The 19,810-nt window shown below is 67.6% G+C and overlaps 1 protein-coding gene across 1 annotated transcript in view; it reads left to right on the top strand.

Moving 5' to 3' along the window:
* The first annotated feature begins 1,353 nt into the window (after positions 1-1,353).
* The window catches only part of MEGF6 (multiple EGF like domains 6), a 31,904-nt gene continuing 13,447 nt past the window's right edge, over positions 1,354-19,810 (top strand). The window contains exons 1-11 of the mRNA XM_059376732.1: positions 1,354-1,547; positions 6,777-6,899; positions 13,792-13,917; positions 14,783-14,905; positions 15,877-15,999; positions 16,350-16,487; positions 16,945-17,064; positions 17,376-17,498; positions 17,935-18,120; positions 18,343-18,474; positions 19,033-19,161. Coding sequence (XP_059232715.1) covers positions 1,379-1,547; positions 6,777-6,899; positions 13,792-13,917; positions 14,783-14,905; positions 15,877-15,999; positions 16,350-16,487; positions 16,945-17,064; positions 17,376-17,498; positions 17,935-18,120; positions 18,343-18,474; positions 19,033-19,161 — 1,492 coding nt within the window. The 5' untranslated portion in view covers positions 1,354-1,378. The remainder of the gene's footprint in view (positions 1,548-6,776; positions 6,900-13,791; positions 13,918-14,782; positions 14,906-15,876; positions 16,000-16,349; positions 16,488-16,944; positions 17,065-17,375; positions 17,499-17,934; positions 18,121-18,342; positions 18,475-19,032; positions 19,162-19,810) is intronic.

The following is a 19,810-nucleotide window of genomic DNA, read 5'->3' as shown; positions in this document are numbered from 1 at the left end:
GCTCCCGATGGTGTCCCTCTGCCCTTCCCTGGGACACAGAGCTTGTCTCCACGGCCTCCTGACCCCTGCCTCCTGACTGGTGGCCGCGGATGAGGGGACCCTTGGCTTCCCGTGATCACTGGTTTGGGAGCTGTTGGGAAATGAGCAACAAAGTGCTGCCCCGTGCGGAAGGCGCCGCACGGCGATCCGACGGCATGCCCATCCGGGAGACTTAGGGGAGCTCCCAGGATGAGACGCCCGAGTTCAAGGGCTGGTGGGCCGTTCAGACGGCAGACAGGAGAGAGGCTCACCCGGGAGGCGCCGGCAGACAGGCAGGCAGGTCCTAGGCAGGCCCGTTTCTGCCCTGCTGGGCGCCTGGCAGGCAGGGGGCCAGTGGGATGGGCCAGCCTCTGTACCGTGGGCAGGACTGGGTGAGGCCAGGTGGTGCCTCTCTCCCCGGACCTGGCCCATAGGTGGGCTGCACAGAGTGCCGGACAGCAGGGCCTTGGCCCAGTCGTTGGCCAGAGGTGACGGGCTGGCCTACACAGGGTCCCCGGGTGAGACCTCAGGGGCCGGCAGGGGTTAGGGGTCAGATAGATGCTCATGAGACCCATATGCCTAGGTTCTTAGGAGGCTGCCTGCTTGGGACGAAGCTTGAGCCTCAGGCTGTGCCCTCGAGTGAGGGCCCGGGGGTTGGATGTGCCTCCGAGGCTCATGTAGCAGGACACCTGGGGCTCACTCTGACCCTCTCCCACCTGTCACAGGCGTATAGGGACTCCCTCTGGGTGCCAGCCCCCGGCCAGAGGAGGACGCCACCGTGCAGGGAACCGGCCGGCTGGGGGCTGCAGACCTCTTCCCCCAGGTGCCTGGCTCCCACCCACCTCACACTGGGCAGACCCCGGCCCACCTAACTGTCCTTCCGAAACCCCCAGTGGCATTTCCAGGGTGGCCTTCTTTTCTGCCTGGGTGTCTTCCGTGTGGGTGTGGGAACGCATGTGTCCGTGGGGACGCATGTGCCCGCACACGTCTGTGCGGGGGATGAGGGGGGCTGTGTGTGTCACGTGCGCATCTGCACACGTGGGTCTGTTTGTGCACGTGTCCCCAGGGGTCCCCCGGAGGGTGCCTGCGCGGGGCTCCGCGTCGGGGTGCGAGAGCGCGCGCCGGAATGCACGGGACGAGGGGCGGGGCGCGGGGGGGGGGGCAGCGTGGCCCGCGGGGGCGGGGCGGGGCGGGGCGGGGCGGGGCGGGGCGGGGCGGGGCGGGGGCGGCCCCAGCGCCTGGAGGATTTGGCCTTCACCTGCGGGGGGCGGAGGGAAAGCCGAGAACAAAAAGGCGCGGGGCGGGGCGCCGGGTTCAGAGCGCGCGGGCCGCTGGGGTGCGCGCAGCTCGCCGGCCGGCCATGCGGGCGTCCCGGGGCCGCGGGGCCCTGACGGCGCTCTGGTGCCTCGGGCTGCTGGGGGGCCTGGCGCGCGTCGCGGGCACGCACTACCGCTACCTCTGGAGGGGCTGCTGGCCGTGCCACCTGGGCCAGGCCGGCTACTCCGTGAGCGCCGGGGACCGGAGGCCAGGTGGGCGCCGGGCGGACTCTGCGCGGGGTGGGGGCGCCGGGCAGACTCTGCGGGCCCCCTCTGCACCTCTGCGCGGGGTGGGGGCGCCGGGCTCCGCCGCGGGCCCCCTCTGCACCTCTTTTTGAAGCCGGTGCGGAGGCTGAGAGCGCGGGAGGCTGCAGGGAGCAGGGCGGGGGCAGTGCCGCTGGCGGCCGCTTCCTCTGGGACAGGCCCTTCCTCCCTGAGTCATCGGACCTTCCGTGCCCCCCTGACCTGGCTGCGGGGTCTGCTGACAGCCAAACGGTCTCTTGAGCGGAGGGAAGAGAAGCAGGCCCTTACATTTGCCTGTGGCACGGGGTGGGGGGATGCCCCGCCCCCGGCACTGGCAGCTGGGGGGTCAAGAAAGAGGAGAGCTTCAGAGGAGAGCCGTGGGGTCCCCAAGCAAAGTCCGCCCTTCCAGGGTCCCTAGAGCCCCTTGGCGGTCGTGTACGGTCGTGTGCGGTCGTGGCAAGTGTCATCCTTCCCATCCCCTTCCCCAAGCCTTGGGTGTGTGGCCACGCCGGTGAGCTGCAGAGGGAGCCCCGAGACCCCAGCAGCTCATGGACAGCGGATACTCCCTTGTCCGGGTCTGTCCTGCCTCTCCCTGCCCTTCAGATCTGGTGCCCGCCGTGGGCCAGCCTCCCCGCAGGAGCGCCTCAGAGGTTGGGGCCGTCATCCTCGGACCGGGAGGCAGGCCCTCCCCTCCAGACCGGCCCTGGCCCCTGAGTGTGGCTCTGTGCAGGGCACCTGGTCTTCTTGGCGGCACTGGCCCTGCTCCGCTGTCCTCTGGGCCATGTCAGCTGGGTCTCAGGCTGGGTCCCCACGGGGTGGGCAGCCCTCCTCCCACTCAGTGGCTCAGCCACAGCCAGGCCGGTGCTGTCACCCTCCTGCTGGTGACCATAAGCGCCGTGAGACCGTGTAGCCTCCAGAGGGAGGCTGTGTGAGGCTGGGCTTTGGGGAGCTCCCACCCAGCTCGGGTCCGCGCGGCCTTGCAGAGAGGAGAGGACGAGGGCCCGTGGATAATAGGGTGATATCTCTGGGCTTGAGGACCCTGGGGCATGTTTGGGGGCAAGCAGGATTCTGAACTTGATAACTACGTGAGTGGCCTTCCTGGTGGCATCCCGGAGGGCCCAGGTTTCCCGGGGAAGCATGCGCGAGGCTTTGGAGGAAGGGGCTGATGGGGCAGAGCACCTGTCTGCAGGGCGCTGTCTGCTCCACCGGCCGGAGCCCCTGGCCCGGGATGGGGGCGCCTCCATGGGCTCCCCGCGGCATGGAGACCGGCTGCCCAAGGACGACGGGGGGCGTCAGCCCGGTGTCGGCAGGCCACCGAAGCTCCAGCACACAGCTCAGCCTGGGGCGGCACCGGCTGCTCCCCCGGCCGCCGGCTGCTCCCTGTGCGGGCGTGAGCTGCACCGGACGCGTGGCGGCTGGGCCTCAGGCTGCACAGGGCCGGGGGTTGTGCTCCAGGCTCTGGTCCCCGGTTCCATCGGCTCAGCCTGGGAGGCTCGGGGCCTTCAAGCTCTCTTTCAGAGACCCCTGGGTCTGGGGACACCCAAGCCCCCCTCTGTGCTGTCTGCAAGAGGGATATCTTCTCTGTAGTTCCAGGCCTTGAGGTGTCAGTGCCCAGTTTGGGGCGACTCAGGGCCCGGGTCCCGTGTCAGGAAGCACCGTGTGAGGGCAAGTGTTGGCTGGAGAGAGCCGGCCTGCGGGACAGGCCCTGGGGAGGGCATCTGGCCCCCAGAGAGCACAGCGGACCTCACTGGGGGGCGGGGGGCAGGAGGCTGGGCTGGACAGAGGCCCCGTGTCTCCCCATCTCTTTCTCCTGACATCCCGTCCCCACCTTTAAGGGCCTCGTGATGACTCTGGGCCACCTGCAAAGTCCCTTTAACTGGCGAGGCTCCAAGAGTTAGACTGCGGACCCTTCTGGGGGCCGTTACTCAGCTGACCCCGCTCTCCTTAAAGACACTGAGCCTGTGGCTCTCGGTCCCAGCCACGGCCGCAGGGTCAGCAGCTGCAGGTGGCCGGGGTCGCTGGAGGAGAGCGGCCCCCACGTGGCCGCCTCGGAAGCCGGGCAGGCAGGGTGAGGGACGCAGGTCCTGCGTGGCTTCCTGAGAGTCGGTCTCCTCCGCGGAGGGGCCCCGGCAGGAGGTCGGGTGGCCACGTGCCCCGCTGCCCTTCCACAGGCCCCCCTTGCCTGGAGGGCTGAAAGGGGAGGCCTCAGGCTCTTCAGCTTTGAGCTGCCTGCTGCGTCCCGATGCCCGCGCGGCCAACAGTGCCCGGGGGCCCTGCAAGTGGTGTCTGAGCATCATTGCGCCTGCCGGGCCACAGCTCGCAGACACTGTCCCCACCGGGGCCGGGTCACCGATCGCCGGGGCCGGGTCGCCGATCGCCAGGGAGGGCAGGTCCAGGGGCCACTGGAGAGCTTGGGGCTGCCGTCCGCGCGCCAGCCCCTTCCCCCGGGGCCGCCATGGGAGATGGCTTGCAGACGTGGCCCTGTGCGTCTTAGCACGGAGCAGGGTTTCTGTCCGCTGGTATGGACACTTGAGTCTGAATGTTCCTGTGCGGGCAGCAGGGGGCCCGAAGAACGGTGGTCACGTGGGCGGGGGTGGGAGCCAGGCCGGAGGCCCCGGCCGTCAGGGCAGCCCAGCTGGAGGGACCCTGCTGGCTGACGGCGGCCTCCTGCCTGTGCCTCCCCCGAGTGCTTCATCCCAGACTGTCCATTTGCTGTCTTTGTGGCCCAAAGGGCTGCGGGGCTGGCCGAGGGGTTGACGTTGTCCTGGGCTCGCCTTGCATCCCAGACGGCTTGTTCAGACCTGCCCAGAGCTGCTGGAGGATGTGGCCGCCCAGCCAGGTGTCCGAGCAGCCTCCCCCCCAGCTGGGGTCTGGAGTGAGCCGAGCGTGATTATGAGCTGCCGGCCGAGAGCAGGGTTCCCGGAAGCCAGTGTCCCTGCCCGCCAGTGTCCCTGCCCGCCAGCGTCCCTGCCCGCCTGCACTCCCGGCCCCAGGGCCACATCAGGAACACAGCTGCCACCGGAATGACGCCCTGGCAGGGTTGGTCTGGACACTGAGGCTGCCGTCCACCCTGCCGCCCCCACAGACAACACATACCTGGCATGTCTTCCCTGAAGTTTCACTAAGCACCTACTATGTGCCTGGGGCCACGTCCCCCACGGTCGCATCTTTACTTCCTCTCTGAGCCCCCATGGGGGGTTGCCCGCACCTCCCTTCCAACCACTTGCCACCCGGCTGACTCTCCCACAAGAGGGCCCTGGGTCCCTCTGTCCCCCACTCTCCTGGGGACTCTGCTGGGGCCCTTTGACCTCTGCCTTCAGGCTTCTTCCCAAGAGCCACCCGTGTCCATCCTGAGAAAGCTCTGGGCTGCCGCGGGCAGAAGAGAGCCTCCCCGCATCTTTGGGCCTCTCCCCAAGGCGCTTGGCATGGCCCTGGGGGTCTGCTTGGACTGACCCGGTCTGTGTGTGCAGCAGAGGCCCTGGCCTCCTGGAGTTGGTTTGCTGTCATTTCTGGGGCTCCAGGTCTGTTCTCCACACGTGGGCTGGTGGCACGGTTCCCATGTGTGTGGGAAGCACAAGCTGGTGGGTGGGCACGGGGGATGGCCGGGGGAGCCTCCCCTGTACCCCACTTTTGGCACCCTTCACAGGCGGCCTCAGATGGCTGGCATTTTAGGAGAATGGAAGCTGAGCATTTTCCCGGGAGGGAACCAGAGGCTGGAGTCGTGCCTTGATGCTGGAGTGGAGCGTCTGTGTGTCTGTCTCCCTGCTTTTGTGGTTGGGGAGGCTGGCGTCTGAGAAATGTGGACTGGCCTGCGGCCCGGCATGGGCTTCCAGCCCTGTGCCTGGTGTGCCGGGGGCCCCTGTGTCTGCAGCAGCCCCCTCCCTCGGTCTCCGGGTCTCCCGCACAGTTGTGTCCCTCCTGGCGTTAGCCGCGCACACAGGTGTCCCAGTGGCCTGTTCTGACCACTTCCCGCGCTGCCCAGCCTCTCCGGGGGCCCGGGTTGGGGGATGGAGGTCTGGGGGGAGGGATGAGAGGTTAGGGCAGCTCCCAATTTCCCCTTGTCTCTGCGTTCCTGCAGGAGGAGGTGACCCTCCTGGGGTGCAGGCCCGCAGGCCCCTGGCTCTGGGGAGGGTCTTTCTGCTTCTCTAGTTCTTAGCTGGGCTCCTGGGGTGGCCCCACTGGCCCCTTTGGGCTGGCCTCATCCACTCCTGGTTAGCACTTTCTCTGTGGCCTGGGGCGCTGTGGGCATGGGTGCTGCTCTGGTGGCTGGTGGTCTCGGGTGGAAGGTGTTCTCGCAGCCGCGTTTGGGACCTCCATGACGTCCTGTCCTGGGGATGTTGCCGGTGGTCTCCTGTCCCCCAGCATGGGAAGGCCCCCGGGAGACCCGGGCAGATATCACCCACGTTAGTTTCCCAGGACCAAAACAAATACAACAGTAGACGTTGATCCTCTGACTGTTTTGGAGGCTGGAAGTTCAGCATCAAGGTGCCGGCTGCTTCCCCCGAAACCCCCAGGGGAGACCCTTCCTTCTCTCTTCCTTCCAGCCTCTTGTGGCCCCACCTGGTTCCTAGGCTGTGGCCACCCCATTCCAACCTCTGCCTCCCCGCGTGTCTCCTGTGAGGCCCCTGGTGGCTGGATGTACCCCCCCATTCAGCGCGGGTAACTAATTGCATCTGCCTCTGAAGGTGACGTTCTGAGGCTCTGCGTGGATGTGAATTTGGGGGGACGCTGTTCAAGCTCTCTCTCCCCTAGCCAGAGCCCGAACAAAGGCATCTCGTGCATTACTGGCTTTTCCTTTTGGGCTCACGGGTCCCAGAGAAGCAGCTGGCCCTGTCCTGAGTATTTCTGGATCTGGACCTTTGGGGTAGAGCACCAGCTCCAGGTTCAGTCTCAAAAGGCCTGAGAAGCTGGGCCCCCCCCACTCCCAGCCAAGTGCCGTCTGCAGCCACTGCCTTGTCCAGACCACTGCTCCTTGTGTTGTGTCTGACCCCCAGGGCTCCCCACGTTCTGGCCACCGCAAGGTGGCGGCTCTTCCCCCCAAGCGGGCTGGCCGGGTGTGAGGGAGGGGCCCTGCCTTCTCCCCACTCTGCTCTGGCAAGCGTGGGCTCGGAGCGCGGGCACCTGAGCGGGGTTCCACTGTGAGGGTGCCTGGATCGGGGTCCCTGGGGCGGCTGACCCTTGGCCCGTGTCCCTGTCCAGACGTGGATGAGTGCCAAGTGCACAACGGTGGCTGTCAGCACAGATGCGTGAACACACCAGGCTCTTACCTCTGCGAGTGCAAGCCCGGGTTCCGGCTCCACGCGGACGGCAGGACCTGCTTGGGTAAGTGTCCAGCTGCCCCCCACCTGGGCTCTGGGCCACCTCCCTGCCTGGGTTCCTGGCCTCACTGGTGCCCCCACCCTCCTGGCTGGGCCCACCGGTGTGGGGCTGGGGTCCCCGTCCTCCTGGACCTGCTCAGGGGCTTGTCCTGCTGCGTGTGTGCTGCCCCTCGGGGCTTTGGCTGGCCTGTCGCGGAGCAGTGCGCCCTCCTGAGTCCCCAGGGCCTGGCTCTCCCATGCTGAGGCCAGACCCTGTGACCCTGGGGTGCGGAGGCCATGTTCCTGGGGTTCCTCTCTCGACTTGGGGAGGAGCCCTTGGGCCAGCACTCTCTGGAGGACCCTCTTAGCCGAAGCTGTGGTGCTGGGTCAGCAGGGGCCCAGGGCCCGGGGACCAAACTTGGGGGTGACTTGGGTGCTGGCTGGGTGGGAGCGGCTGGTAAGGGCAGGGGCAGGGCCAGCATGAGGCCACTCTTGGCCTGCAGAGCTGGGGCTCCTGGGCCCTGGTCCCCCCACCCTGGCTTTGGGAAGCTTAGGGGGTTGGGCTGTGGCAGGTCGGGAAGAGGGAGCTGAGAAGCAGGACCCCGACCCTCACTTCCTCTGCAGGGCCTTTGTCTTTGGGGAGTAGACTTGTTGGAGGGGCCCTGGCCGCAGCGTGCTGTCCCCGCAAGCATGGAGGGCTACTGGGGTGAGGGGGACGGTGCCGGGTGCCCGCTGAGGTGGAGGGTGGAGGGGATGCGGGCCGGGGTCTGGTGCTGAGCCCTCCGCTCGCTGCCCCCCAGCCTGGCCCCTCTCCTGCCTGGCTCTGGACACAGGGGCCCAGGGCCCGGGGCTGCTGTGACTGCGAGGCCATGCCATGGTCAATCCTCGGGGGGCTGGTGCGGGACGCTCCTCGCGTCCACCCTGGAGATGCTGTGCTGCGATGTGGCAGGGCGGCCCGCCAGCCCCGGGGGCCTCCGGGCACACACACTCTCACATGTCCGGGCGCCGCTCGGGGGGGTGGGGGAGGCAGCTGCTCCGCCGTTTCTCCGGGTCGGGAAGTGGAAACACATGTGGGAAGTGTAATGTGCTTCCAGACAGACCCAGGGGGGGGTTGCGGCCCCCAGTTGGGGGTTAGGGGAGGGGACTTCTGGGAGCCTGCTGGTTCCCCCAGGCCCCTGGAGATCCCGGAGAAGGGTGTCCCTGGGGCCCGGGCCATGGTGGGCTGGGCTCGGCCTGGGGGGTGCCCACTGTCCCCTCCCTGCTAGGGGCTCCCCCGTGAGGGGTCTGGGGCTGGGACACCCCCCACGTCTCTCTGGTCTCCCTGTCTGCTGGTGACGCCTTCCGTGAGGTGCCTGACGGCAGGAATGCCTGCTGGTGTGGGGTGAACAGCAGGCAAGGGCAGGGTGCCTTCCTGGCCATGGAGGGACAGGTCGTGGCCTCGGAGTGTCCTTCAGCTGCTGCCTGCGGGACGCCTGGAGGGGTGCCGCTCGCTCTTGCCCCGGCCCCCAGCCCACCCCGGCCGCGCCGCAGCTCTTCCCAGGCGCCCTCCCTGCCTGTGCTCCAGGTGCAGAGGTCTCCGTCTGTGGCACTGGCTTAACTCAAACATCTCTCCCGGGTCTGCTGCCAGGGCTCCTGGGGTGGTCTGCACAGCCTGGCAGGAAGCTGCTGGGACCTCACGGCTGCTCGGCGGGCAGCCCCAACGCCGTGCTCCCAGGCCAGCCCCCGCTCTCTTGGAGCGGGTACCCACCTCCTGGCACCCCGTGGACTCCCCGTTGCTGGGAATGGTTTCCTCAAGGCTGTTGTTGGGCCTCCCCCCTCTCGACTGGAACCCCCAGCAGGACACGCTTGGTGCCCCGCTTACCTGCACACACCTGGCTCGTTTTGGTGGCTTCTTTGTACCGGGAGCTCCCGGGAGCTGAAGCGCTGCCAGGGTGCAGGCCGGGGCCCGGGGCCCCCCACGGGGTGGGGTCTGGAGTTGGGGTGGGTGTGTCAGGCTTGGTCCCCTGGGAGCTGCCTTTTCTGGAGGGGACAGGCCTCTCCAGGGAGCTTCTTCGAGGCAGAGTGGAAAGTGTTTGATTTTCTCGCTAATGCACCCTTTTGGTGTCGGGGGGACCTGCCCAGCTGCAGCGTGTCCTTGGGTGGGTAGGCGGGGACGAGCTGCTTCCAGGTGGGGGCCTGGTGGAGGGCATTGCTGGACCCTCCGCAGGCTCTGAGTGGGGAGCTGGACTTCCTGCCACTGGGAACTGTGAGCGTCTGTCCCCTCTCCTCTGGGATTCCCAGGGTACAGGACACGGGGAAGAGCTGGGCCTCCTCTCACTGAGGTTTACGGGGCGCCCTCGGAGCTCAGACCACCCTATGGCTACAGGATGCTCACGGGAGGAACTGGGATAGGAATCCCGCACCCCCAGCGGGGCCCAGCTGCATAGCTGCTCTGGAACCCCTCCCCTGGGGCCTGCTGGGAGCCTCTTCTGGGGGAGGGGTGCCGGGAGCTCCCCTGGGACTTTGCAGGAAAACAGCCCCAGGCGCCCACTCCCGTCCAGCAGCTGGAAGTAAGAATTACCGAGAGCTGGAGGTCGGGGCGGAGGAGCTCCCTCCGCAGTCTGACTGTCGTTCCTGTGATGCCATGTCATGGGGTCCTGAGGGATGTCCGAAGTCCTCAAAGGCACATTTGAGTGGGGGCCTTGAAACACACAAGGGGGGCTTTGAAACTGTGGAACTTGCCTCCGAGGCAGGGAGAGGACAGGAAATGCACGGCTTTCTCCCATTTCTCCTTTCTAGAAGGTCTGATGGAAATAAAACACAAAAAGGTTTTCATTCTTCAGAAAGAGAATTTGCAAGAAGGACTTCGCCATCAGCGGGAAGCCCCGGAGCGCCACCCACTTAGCCTGGCCCCGGAGAAGGGGACGCAGCCTGGCATCTGGCGTCCCGGGGCTTTCCATGGCCAGGGAGCCTTCGTGGATGTGTCCCCCAGCCTGGGGTTGCGAAGAGCAGGGCCTCGTGTTAGTCTGCCCTGCTGTCACCCTCGGGCACGGAGCTGGCCTCTCTCCTTTCCCGACTCGGGGCTTAGGATCAGGGGACGTGTTTAGGGAGGGCGTTCTTGCTTCTTGGCGACATCTCGCCGAGATCCAGCCTGCGAACCCATGGAGAGCCGCCGCTGGGCACTTTAACACTTGGGCCTGGGAAGCCCACTTCCCCTGGGCAGCTGGGCTCCCGGTCACCTGTCCCGTGGTCCCTTCTGGATCCTGCTCTTGGATGCGGATGCTTCTCCACGTCCCCTTAGGCAAGTAGGACCTCAGGGGGTCCCTGTGATATCACCCTCCAGTAGCGGTCCCGCGGGATGCCCTGGGCCAACCACTTGGAAGACCTGGGCTCTCCATCCTCCCCCACTTCTGCCCCCCCACCAACTGTGCTGACACCATGCACTCCCCACCCCCTTCACCAGTAACTGGATGTCCTGGTTCCCTCTCCTAGGAGTCCCATGCCCACGGCGTGGGGGAGGGGCTCCCCAGCTCTGCCTTTCCCTGGGCCTTGGGAGTGTCTCTTTCCCTGCCAGGCTGGGGTGTCTCCCAGTGAGGGGGCAGCGAGGGGAGTCCTCAGGGAGGCCGCGTGGCCCCGCTGGAGGCCCCAGGCAGCAGGAAGGTGGAGATCTCCAGGCTTGTCTCCAGCCCCATCCCCGCAGAGTTGTGCCGTTCTGAGAACGTTCTCCAGCGGCCCCCACACCCCCAACCCCGCAGGCTGCGGCTGCTAGAAGTCGCCTTCCCAGCCCCAAGGGGCCTGTGGGTCTGGTTGGGGCCACTGGAAGGGCAGCCCCGCCCCTGGGACGCCCCGGGATGCTGTGGTTTTGCTCAAGCCCAGGAGCCCAGCGATCAGCCTGCCAGCTCCCGGGGGTGACCAGATGGTCCTGCTCCAACTCAGGGGAGCCAGGGGCAGTGGTCAGAGCCCGGGCTGGACGAGGACACCCAGCAGGGAAGCAAGGGCAGCCCGGGCCGTGCAGCGGGCAGGGATGGAGCCAGGCGTGGGGTCTGGCGGCTAGGCTGCAGGAACAGCCTGTGTGTCACACCTTTGCTTTACCCCGAGGTGGGAGGTGTGGGCCGGCGGTCGGCACGGCCTGGGTCCTGCCCCCCCCCCCCGCCCCTGTGGCTGTCTCTCCCTGGCTGGGAGTCCAGAGTGGTGGGCGCTGGTGGGTGTGTGGTCTGTGACGAGGCTGGCCCAGCCCCTGGCACGGGGGTGAGGGCGGCCACTTGCAGAGCCGCAATTCCTCGTGGCCGCCTGCTGTGCAGGAGCCCCAGCCGAGGGCAGGGAGCAGGATGGCACGCACACGGCCGAGGAGCTGGCCACCCCTGCCTGGAGGGATGGGGTGGGTTGAGCCCGAGTGAGTCTCCCCTTCTGCCCTGCCACGCTGGCCGTGTGCCCAACAGAGGGCTTTCCAGAAGGAAGGACCCTGTGGGTGGCCTCTGGCCACATGTGGTGGGAGGCTCGTGGGACCTAGAAACCAAGCCAGTCCGAGGGCCATAATTACCAAACCCGTGAAGGCAGCGGGGACCAGAGCCACCCCAGCCTGCCCAGAAACCACAGGGCTGGGTGTGGAGGTGGTGGCAGAGCCGGCCGGCAGGCTCGGCGAGCTGCTGACAGCAATGCCCTCCCGCGGGTGGCCGGCCGGGCAGAGTCGCTGCCCACCGCCCCACCTGCCGCCCCTCCTCCGAGTCACTGGGATGCCCTGGGGTCTGAGTCCGTGCCCAGGTCTCCGGGCTGCCCCCGTGCCTGCACCCGCAGAGACCCTGGGCCGCGGGCAGAACGGGCCCTCCCCCCCACCTCCCCATGTCCCTGCCTCCAGCTCAGGTAGCCCCAGCGCCTTGGTGAGTGGACGCCCTGCCTGCAGGCCCCTGGGTGGTGGCGGCCTCTGCTGGCGGGAGGCAGGCTTGCAGCTCCTGGAAGCCGCCTGCATGGGGCTGGAGCCGGGGGTCCCGGGAGGCCCAGAGGGAGGGTCTGTCAGTTCAGGGCGCTGTAACAGGTCCCGCCACAGAGCGGCTTGAAGAACAGAAATTTATTTTCTCGCCGCTCTGGAGGTGGGAAGTTCCAGATCACGGTGCCGGCCGGTGGGTCTGCTGGTGGGGTCCCCCTTCCTGGCGGCCCTTCTTCCCGTGGCCTCCTGCGGCCGAGAGAGAGACGCAGAGATACAGAGATCTCACGTTCCTTCTTATAAGGACACAGGTTCTGCTGGATCCGGGCGGCATCTTTATGACCTCATAAAACCTAACGTTTCTCCACAAAAGCTCTGCCTCCGAGCTTTTCGGGGGTTCAGTCTAGGGTACACCTGTGAATCTCGGAGGGCCACGAACACGCGCCCCGGACCTCCTGTTTCTGCCAGGCTCTCAGCTTTGCTGTGGGTCCGAGCGGGGTCCTGATCAGCGGGAGTGCCCGGGCTGGGACGTGGATTCCACGGCTGGGTTTTGAAGTGACCCGAGGGGCCTGGAACCCTTCCCACCAGCTCTGGGCACTGGCCACACCCAAGCCGGCCCCTCCCTGAGCTGCACAGCCCAGTGCCCGAGAAAAATCCGTGTCAGTGAGCTTTCCGGGAACCCGTGGCCCGGGTGTGCGGTATGACACGGGGCTTGGCTCCCCGTGCACACAGCTTGGGAGCATCTGGAAGTTAGGACTCGGTCGGTCGGCATAGCACGGGGGGGAGCCTGGGCTCCCTCTGCTTGCCGCCTCCCCCTCCCCCCAACCCAGTGATTTCTCCTGACTTGGCTTAGCCTGGCAGGGGTGACTCCTGGACCCTCCTGGGTCCTCCTCCCTGTCCCGCCGACCCCCCTGCCCTGTGCTCCACGACCCTCTGTCTCTCTCTGTGTGCCTGTCCCACCCTGTCAGGCGGGGCGCTGGTGCCCGTGATGTCTCGAGCGCGGATGCTGCTGGAGTCGTGAACCCAAACAGCCCGGGACTGGGGGGGGCTCAGCTCATGCTCGGAAACGTCTGAGTGATGGCGGTGGCTGAAACGCAGCGTGTCGGCGCGGACTCAGGGGTGGCAGCTGGGGAAGGGGCTTCGCGGCTGGGGGACAGCAGACAGTGGCTGCCCTGCCGGCCTTGCTTGGGCCCAGGCCTCACGTCTCTGCCGCTCTGCTGTGCACAGGCCAGCTGCAGCAGGAGACCCAGCCGATGCGGCCACCCTCGTGTCCTCCCCGTAGGGCTGGGACCCTGAGCAGGAGCTCCCTGACCCCGCACCTCCTCACGTAAAGAAAGTGGGTGCTCTCCCGAGTGCCATGTTCCGGATTGCCCAAACCCGCTTGCCCTGTCTTGAAGGGAGTTCCTTCTGCCTTCTGCGTGGTCTCGGCGTCCTCAGAGACCCGGGGCCATGCGCCTTGGCACTGCCAGGCCTGCCGCTTCTGCTCCCCACAGAAACCGCTCCCTCGGAGCTGGAGGCCAGGCTTCTGGGCCGCAGTGGCCCTCCGTGGCAGCCCCACACACATGCCTGCCCTGACCCGATAGGTGACCCGATAGGAGAGGGAAGCGTCAGAGCCCCCACTGCCCACAGCTGGCCTGCTGCCTCCTCCAGGAGCCTCCCAGGCTGCTTGGCCTCCGGCTGTGGAAGCGCCGGCTCTCAGGGGGGCCCCGTGTGGTGCTCTCCATGCCGGGTGATGCCGGCTGGCCCTGGAGGGTCTGTCTACAGGCGGGGCAAGCGGGTCCGGAAGCAAATCACAGTTTGTGTACCCGGCATGTGGGCCGAGCCGCGAAGCCAGGCCCGTGAACCCTATAGGAACGGTGTGCCTCTCGAAGTCCTGCTTCTGGGACAGAGACAGAAAGGAGAGGGGCGTGGGAGGTCCTGAAGGATTCTGTGGGAGGTGGTCGGAGCCCGATGAGGGTGGGTCCCCCGGCTGGTCATCCCCCTGGGCTGTATCCGCCACTCCTGTCTGTGTCCCCAGCCATAAACTCCTGTGCCGTGGGGAACGGGGGCTGCCAGCACGAGTGTGTCCAGCTCACGGTGACCCGGCACCGCTGCCAGTGCCGCCCCGAGTTCCAGCTCCAGGAGGATGGAAAGCGCTGTGTCCGTGAGTGTGCCGCCCTGGAGGTAGCGCTGGGGCTGGGACTCCCCCTGCTCCCCCTGCTCCCCCTGCCACACACCCTCCCGGGAACCCTGAAGCCCGAGCCCCAGGCAGCTGCCGGCACAGATCCTGGGCACGCCTCCCTGCGTGGCCGCTGGGGCTGGAAGCAGGACGCAGGGGAGGCGGGGCCCCTTGGGTGGTGGGTCACCGTCTGGCCCCCAGTGGGTGTGGTGGGGAAGCCCCTTGGGCTGTGCTCTGGGATCGTGCATCTGCTGGGGGCAGGAAGCCCGGGATGGGGCGCGCGGGGGCTGGAGCAAGGAAGGGCGTCCTGCGTGTTTCTCAGTTCTCACACCGTCCTCGGCTCCGCGCGGGCATGTGGGACCCAGGTTCCGGCCCTCCCGGACGGGAGACGCAGGCAGGGCCCCACTTGGCATCTTGCTCTGGGGTCTCGGGCCTGCCTGTCATGGGAGGAGGAGCTTTGCTGATGGAGATGCTGGGGCAGGCTCGGGGTCGCGAGATGTGGAAGTGGGGGCCGTGCTGGGATGAGACAGGTACTGACCGTACCCCAGCACACACACCCCTGGCCTCGGGTCCAGGCCGGAGTGAGGTGAGCCTGAGGGCTGAGCTGTGGGGGACAGTGGCATGGGCCCGCAGGACTGGGGGCCGCAGGGCTCCTTAGGTCGGAGTAGGAGGAGGCTCCGGAGGACTTGGGGTGTCCTGGGGGTTCCCACACTGGGGAGAGAGGGGCTGAAGAGCTGAGCCCCTTAGACTGGAGACCCCAGCGACAAGAGCCCTGGTGGGGGACTCAGGAGAGGCCTGGGCACCCCAGATCTGCTCAGCCCCCGCCTTCCCTCTGGGCCTGTGACCGCAGGGAGGAACCCGTGCGCGGAGCGGAACGGCGGCTGCTCGCACACGTGCCAGGTGCGCCGCGGCCTCGCCCACTGTGAGTGCCATGCGGGCTTCCTGCTGGCGGCCGACCGCAGGTCCTGTGAAGGTGAGGCGACCCCCCAGGCCCCAGCCGGGCTCTGCACCCCTCCTTGGTGGGGGGACGGGGAGGGGACAGCCACACAGTCAAGGAGCCCGAGTCTCACTCCGGCAGAAGCGAGCGGGAGGTCTCGGGCAGCTTCTCAGTGGTTATGGTATCAGCTTCATGGAATGTGGTCAGGGAAGCGGTGGGGCGGGGAGCATCACTGGAGCCCCAGGAGCTCCCTGCACAGCCAGCTTCTAGATGTTTCCACGGGTGTCATTAGCGCACGCACAGAGAATCGTCCGGGTCCCGGCCGGTGCTGCTCTCTGGGAGGTGTTCCTTCATGCCTTCGGGCGTGCGGGCTGTGGGGCTGACCACCTGTCTTACCCCGTCATCGGAGTTTGGGGGGTCTTGTGCGTCCCCCATCACTGTCGGGGTACGTCCAGGGCAGACGGTGACCATTTCCGGGTGGGGGTCTGAGCACAACCCTCACGGCTCCGACCCTGGGAAGGATCGTTTCAGGCGCCCTGCATGCCGGGGGCTGCGGCGGGCTCAGCAGGAGACGGGGCCGAGGGTCAGCTTCACCCCGAGGGACCTCAGGGGTGACCAAAAGCAGTGTTGGGGATCGGGCACTCCCAGCCAGTGCTGTGGGCAGGAGGCTGATGATGGCCCCTGGTGTCCGCCCCTACCGGCAGGCCATGGAAAGGCCCCCCTGGTGCCAGGCCGAGGGAGGTGGGCTCAGATGGACCCCCTTGCCCGATGCTACTGGTCCAGACCTGTGCCCTCCTCGCTCTGAGAGGGAGCGTGGTTCTGACTCCGAGGGCTGTTGATGAGAACGCCGAGCTCCAGAGGGCATCTTGGGGCAGGAAGTGGGGAGAGAGCTCTGGGTCTGAGCCCTGAACCCCACTGGGACCCCTCCACCCTGAGGCCTCCACTGGGGGCTGCACCTCCTAGAGGCCTGCGTCTTGAGGGCCCTCCACGCCATCTCTCCCGTGCAGATGTGGACGAGTGCGCCACAGGGCAGGCCCAGTGTGCCCACGGCTGCCTCAACACCCAGGGCTCCTTCACATGCGTCTGCCACGCCGGCTATGAGCTGGGCGCTGACGGCCGCCAGTGCTACCGTAAGTGGACAGCGGGCAGGCGCGGGCACCCCAGGCTGTGGAGGGACCTGGAAGCAGTGACACAGGCCCCCAGACCCCACGGGCACTGGCGTGCTGGGGCTGGGCCAAGGGGCTGGGCTCTCCCGTCATCTAGGGACAGTGCTGGGTGTGGGGGCTGAGGTGGGTGCAGGGCAGCAGGGGTATGTGCAGGGGGGTGGGGTTTGGGACGGAACATTCCAGAACCCTCCCAGCCCAGGAGCTGGGGGCCACCCATTTCCTGTTAGGATGGGCCTGGGGGCTGCCGGGTTTGAGGTACTGTGGGGGGATCGCAGGACCCCTTCCCACGTCCCTGCTGGGGGGTCTCCCGGCAGGTATCGAGATGGAAATTGTGAACAGCTGTGAGGCAGAGAACGGGGGCTGCTCACACGGCTGTAGCCACAGCAGTGCGGGGCCGCTGTGCACCTGCCCCCGCGGTTACGAGCTGGACGAGGACCAGAAGACGTGCATCGGTGCGCAGCGGCGGCGTCCTGCCCGCGGCCCCCCGCCCCCGGGCCATGCCTCGGCGTGATCCTGTGACTCCACAGCTCCCGCTGGGCCCCCTCCCCGTGCTCCTCGCTCTGCCGGAGGCTGGGCGGAGGGTGGGCCCTGCTGAGCACCTGGCCCCGCACCCTGTCGGCTCGTGTCACTGAATGCCCTGGTTGCTGGCAGTGGCGCCCGGAGCCCTGCAGGGTGTGCGGGTCCTTCCTTGGGGGGTAGCGGCTGCGAGATGGACTCCCCAGCATGTGCAGCCCCCAGTCTGGCCCCCACAGCTGGCAGGACCGCCCCAGGGCCGCGGCGTGCATCCCGTGTGTCACTGGGGCCAGGGTGGTGCCTGGAAGCGTGGCAGCGTGTGCGGGGCCTGTGTGCTGTGGGCGTGGGAGGGAACGCACGCGGGAAGGTGCCATGGCCCTGGTGTGTGTCCCGCAGACGTGGACGACTGTGTGGCCTCCCCGTGCTGCCAGCAGGCCTGTACCAACAGTCCCGGCGGGTATGAGTGTGGCTGCTACGCCGGCTACCGGCTCAGCGCCGACGGCTGCGGGTGTGAGGGTGAGCGCGCACGAGGGGCACTGAGCTGGGGGGATGAGAGGGGCCCTGCCCGTGCCCCGCCCCAGGGCCCTGCTTGGACACCCGCTTCTGCAGGGCCCTGCCACCTGCCTGTGCCCATCCCCCACACCGGTCCATCGGGCGCAGGCTGGCTGGCGTCTGCCGTCATCCTGATGCTGGGCGTAGGAGGGCGGCCGTGGAGGTGGCCTCCCGGAGTGGCTGTGGCCTCAGTCCAGCAGGTGGGGGCGGGGTAGGAGGGCACTGCTTCCCCGACCCCAGTGGATAGGCCCCTGCAGCCCCGGGTTTGTCTGCAGACGTGGACGAGTGTGCGTCCGGCCACGGCGGCTGTGAACACCACTGCACCAACCTGGTGGGCTCCTTCCAGTGCTCGTGTGCGGCCGGCTTCCGGCTGGACGAGGACCGCAGGGGCTGTGCCCGTGAGTCTGAGCCCCTCCCCAGAGCCACCCAACCTCTAGCACCTGCTCCGGGGGCCCCTCCTCTTCCCTCCTGCTGCGGGGCCAGCCTGGGGCAGCAGGGTGGGGGAGGGGCTGGCCATCCGCATCCTGCAGAGCAGGGGGCTCCTGGGTGGTCCGGCTCCTGCCCTGTGCAGGTGACACAAGGGACGGAGGTCAGTGTCCAAGGGGAAGAGAGCTGCCGCACCCCCACCTCCCCGTCCCTCAGGAGGGCAGCTGGGATGCTCCCTCGCCACCGTGCTGAGGAGGGGTGCGGCAGGGCTGCGGGGCAAGACAAGGGGTGGGGCTCAGGCTCTGAGCCGCCTCTGGGCACCGGCCCTGAGGGGCAGGAGGGTCCGGTACCCAGGAGGACGGGGGAGGGGGGTGGCAGGTGCTAAGAGGCCTTTGTGCCCCCTCCCAGCCCTGGAGATCCCCGAGGTGGACCTGGACGGCCAGCTGCCCTTCGCACGGCCCCTCCCACACGTTGCAGTGCTCCAGGACGAACGGCCTCCCCTCTTCCAAGATGACTATGTCGGGGTCCAGGAGGAGGAGGAGGAGGCGGTGGCGGCGGAGGTCCGGGGCGAGCACACACTGATGGAGAAGTTTGGTGAGAAGCGGGCGCAGCCGTGCAGCTTCTGCTCTCAGGGACCGTGGCCCGCGCTCCCTCAGCCTGGCCGCTGCCTCCCCTAGGGTCTCGGGCTTGGGGAAGAGCCCGGGCGTGGTCTCATTTGACCAAGGCTTAGAGAAGGTGCTGGCTTTGCCCAGCCACGTGCAGCGGTCTGGCTGGACTTGGGCCCTGACGTGCCCCTCCTCCCTGGTCTGTCCCCAGTCTGCCTGGACGCCTCCTTTGGCCAGGACTGCAGCCTCACGTGTGACGACTGTCAGAATGGAGGCACCTGCCTCCCGGGCCTGGACGGCTGTGACTGCCCCGAGGGCTGGACCGGCCTCATCTGTAATGAGAGTGAGGCCACGGGGCTGGGGGTGGACGTGATCTGTGGGACCTGCGGCAGCCACCCTGGGCAGGGTCCTGGGGACAGGCAGGGCCTGGGGGCTGTCCCTCGTGGATGGTCCAGGGCAAGCAGACCAGCAGCTGAGGCAGCGAAGAGTAGCTGGTGGGCGGGCCGGTCCCGTTCCTGTCCCGGGTACAGCAGCCACCGCCCAGGCCGCTCGGCAGGAAGGTAGCTGGCGTGCCTGTGAGACCCGCTCTCACAGCCCCGTTGGGTGACTTCGGGCCAGGCATGCGGTGCTGGTCGGTCTCCGGGGCTCTGCCTGCTGAGAGCCCCGTTGAGAAGGTGGACGTGCCAGAGGTCGGGGAGAGGATGTGGCCGTCGATTAGGGATGTCTGCCTGGGGTGGGGCTGGGTGGGGGGCTCCCGTGCTGCAGCGGGGGGCTCTGGGCGGGGGCTTCTGAGCTGGGCGTCTCGCGCCCAGAAGCATGTCTCAGTGTCCCCGGAGGGGCTTCCGGGACCAGCGTCGTCCTGCAGGCTGATGACCCTCGTGCTTTGCCGTGCCACCCGCAGCTTGCCCTCCGGATACCTTCGGGAAGAACTGTAGCTTCTCCTGCGGCTGCCTGAACGGCGGGACCTGCGACCCCGCGACGGGCGCCTGCCGCTGCCCTCCTGGGGTTGGTGGAGCCCGCTGTGAGGACGGTGGGTGCAGCCCCGCCTGGGACCCTGGAATGTCCCTGGGGTGGAGGGGATGGGACACGCCCTCTCAAGCGGCCTGCCCGCTTTCTCCTGGCCGCCTGCCATCAGGGAGCGGGAGGGGGACGCAGCGACCCGGTGAGAGCGGTGTGGCCTTCTCTCTGTTTGCTTTTCCTGGGGCCCAGCTGTAACACATGGGAGGACTTGGCAGACTAGCACGTCTGCCGTGGGGTTCCCTGCCAGGTAGTGAGCTCCCCGTTCCTGGAAGCATTCGAGTAGAGCTGTTTGGCGGCTGGGTGGGATTTGCCTGGGCCCATGGCTGCATGGGACAACCCTGCTGTGCTCTCGAACTGTGAAGTGTCTGCGTGTTCGGAGGAATTTGTGGGTCCCCACAAGGGTCCCAGGTGACTGATGCTTTAGCTTTAAGACCCTTAGAATTCGGCCACTTTGGTGGAGACTGTAGCCAACGAGCTGAGAACTTCCCGCTCAGTAAGGGGGTAGTTTCAGTTCCTGGAACTCATCCCTGGGGCTTCGGGATGGCAGCCTTGCGGGGCCGTCCTCCTCCCCGCTCCGGTCAGACCTCACGGCTCCTCGGCATCCCTGCCCTTCCCTTGGAAGCCCGCCGTGCACGGGCAGCTGCACGTGTGGGGCTGCG

The sequence above is a fragment of the Mustela nigripes genome, chromosome 14, assembly GCF_022355385.1.
Source record: "Mustela nigripes isolate SB6536 chromosome 14, MUSNIG.SB6536, whole genome shotgun sequence".
Taxonomy (NCBI): Eukaryota; Metazoa; Chordata; class Mammalia; order Carnivora; family Mustelidae; genus Mustela; species Mustela nigripes.
Note: the sequence above shows the minus strand (reverse complement) of the source record. Positions and strands in the feature narration are given on the sequence as shown.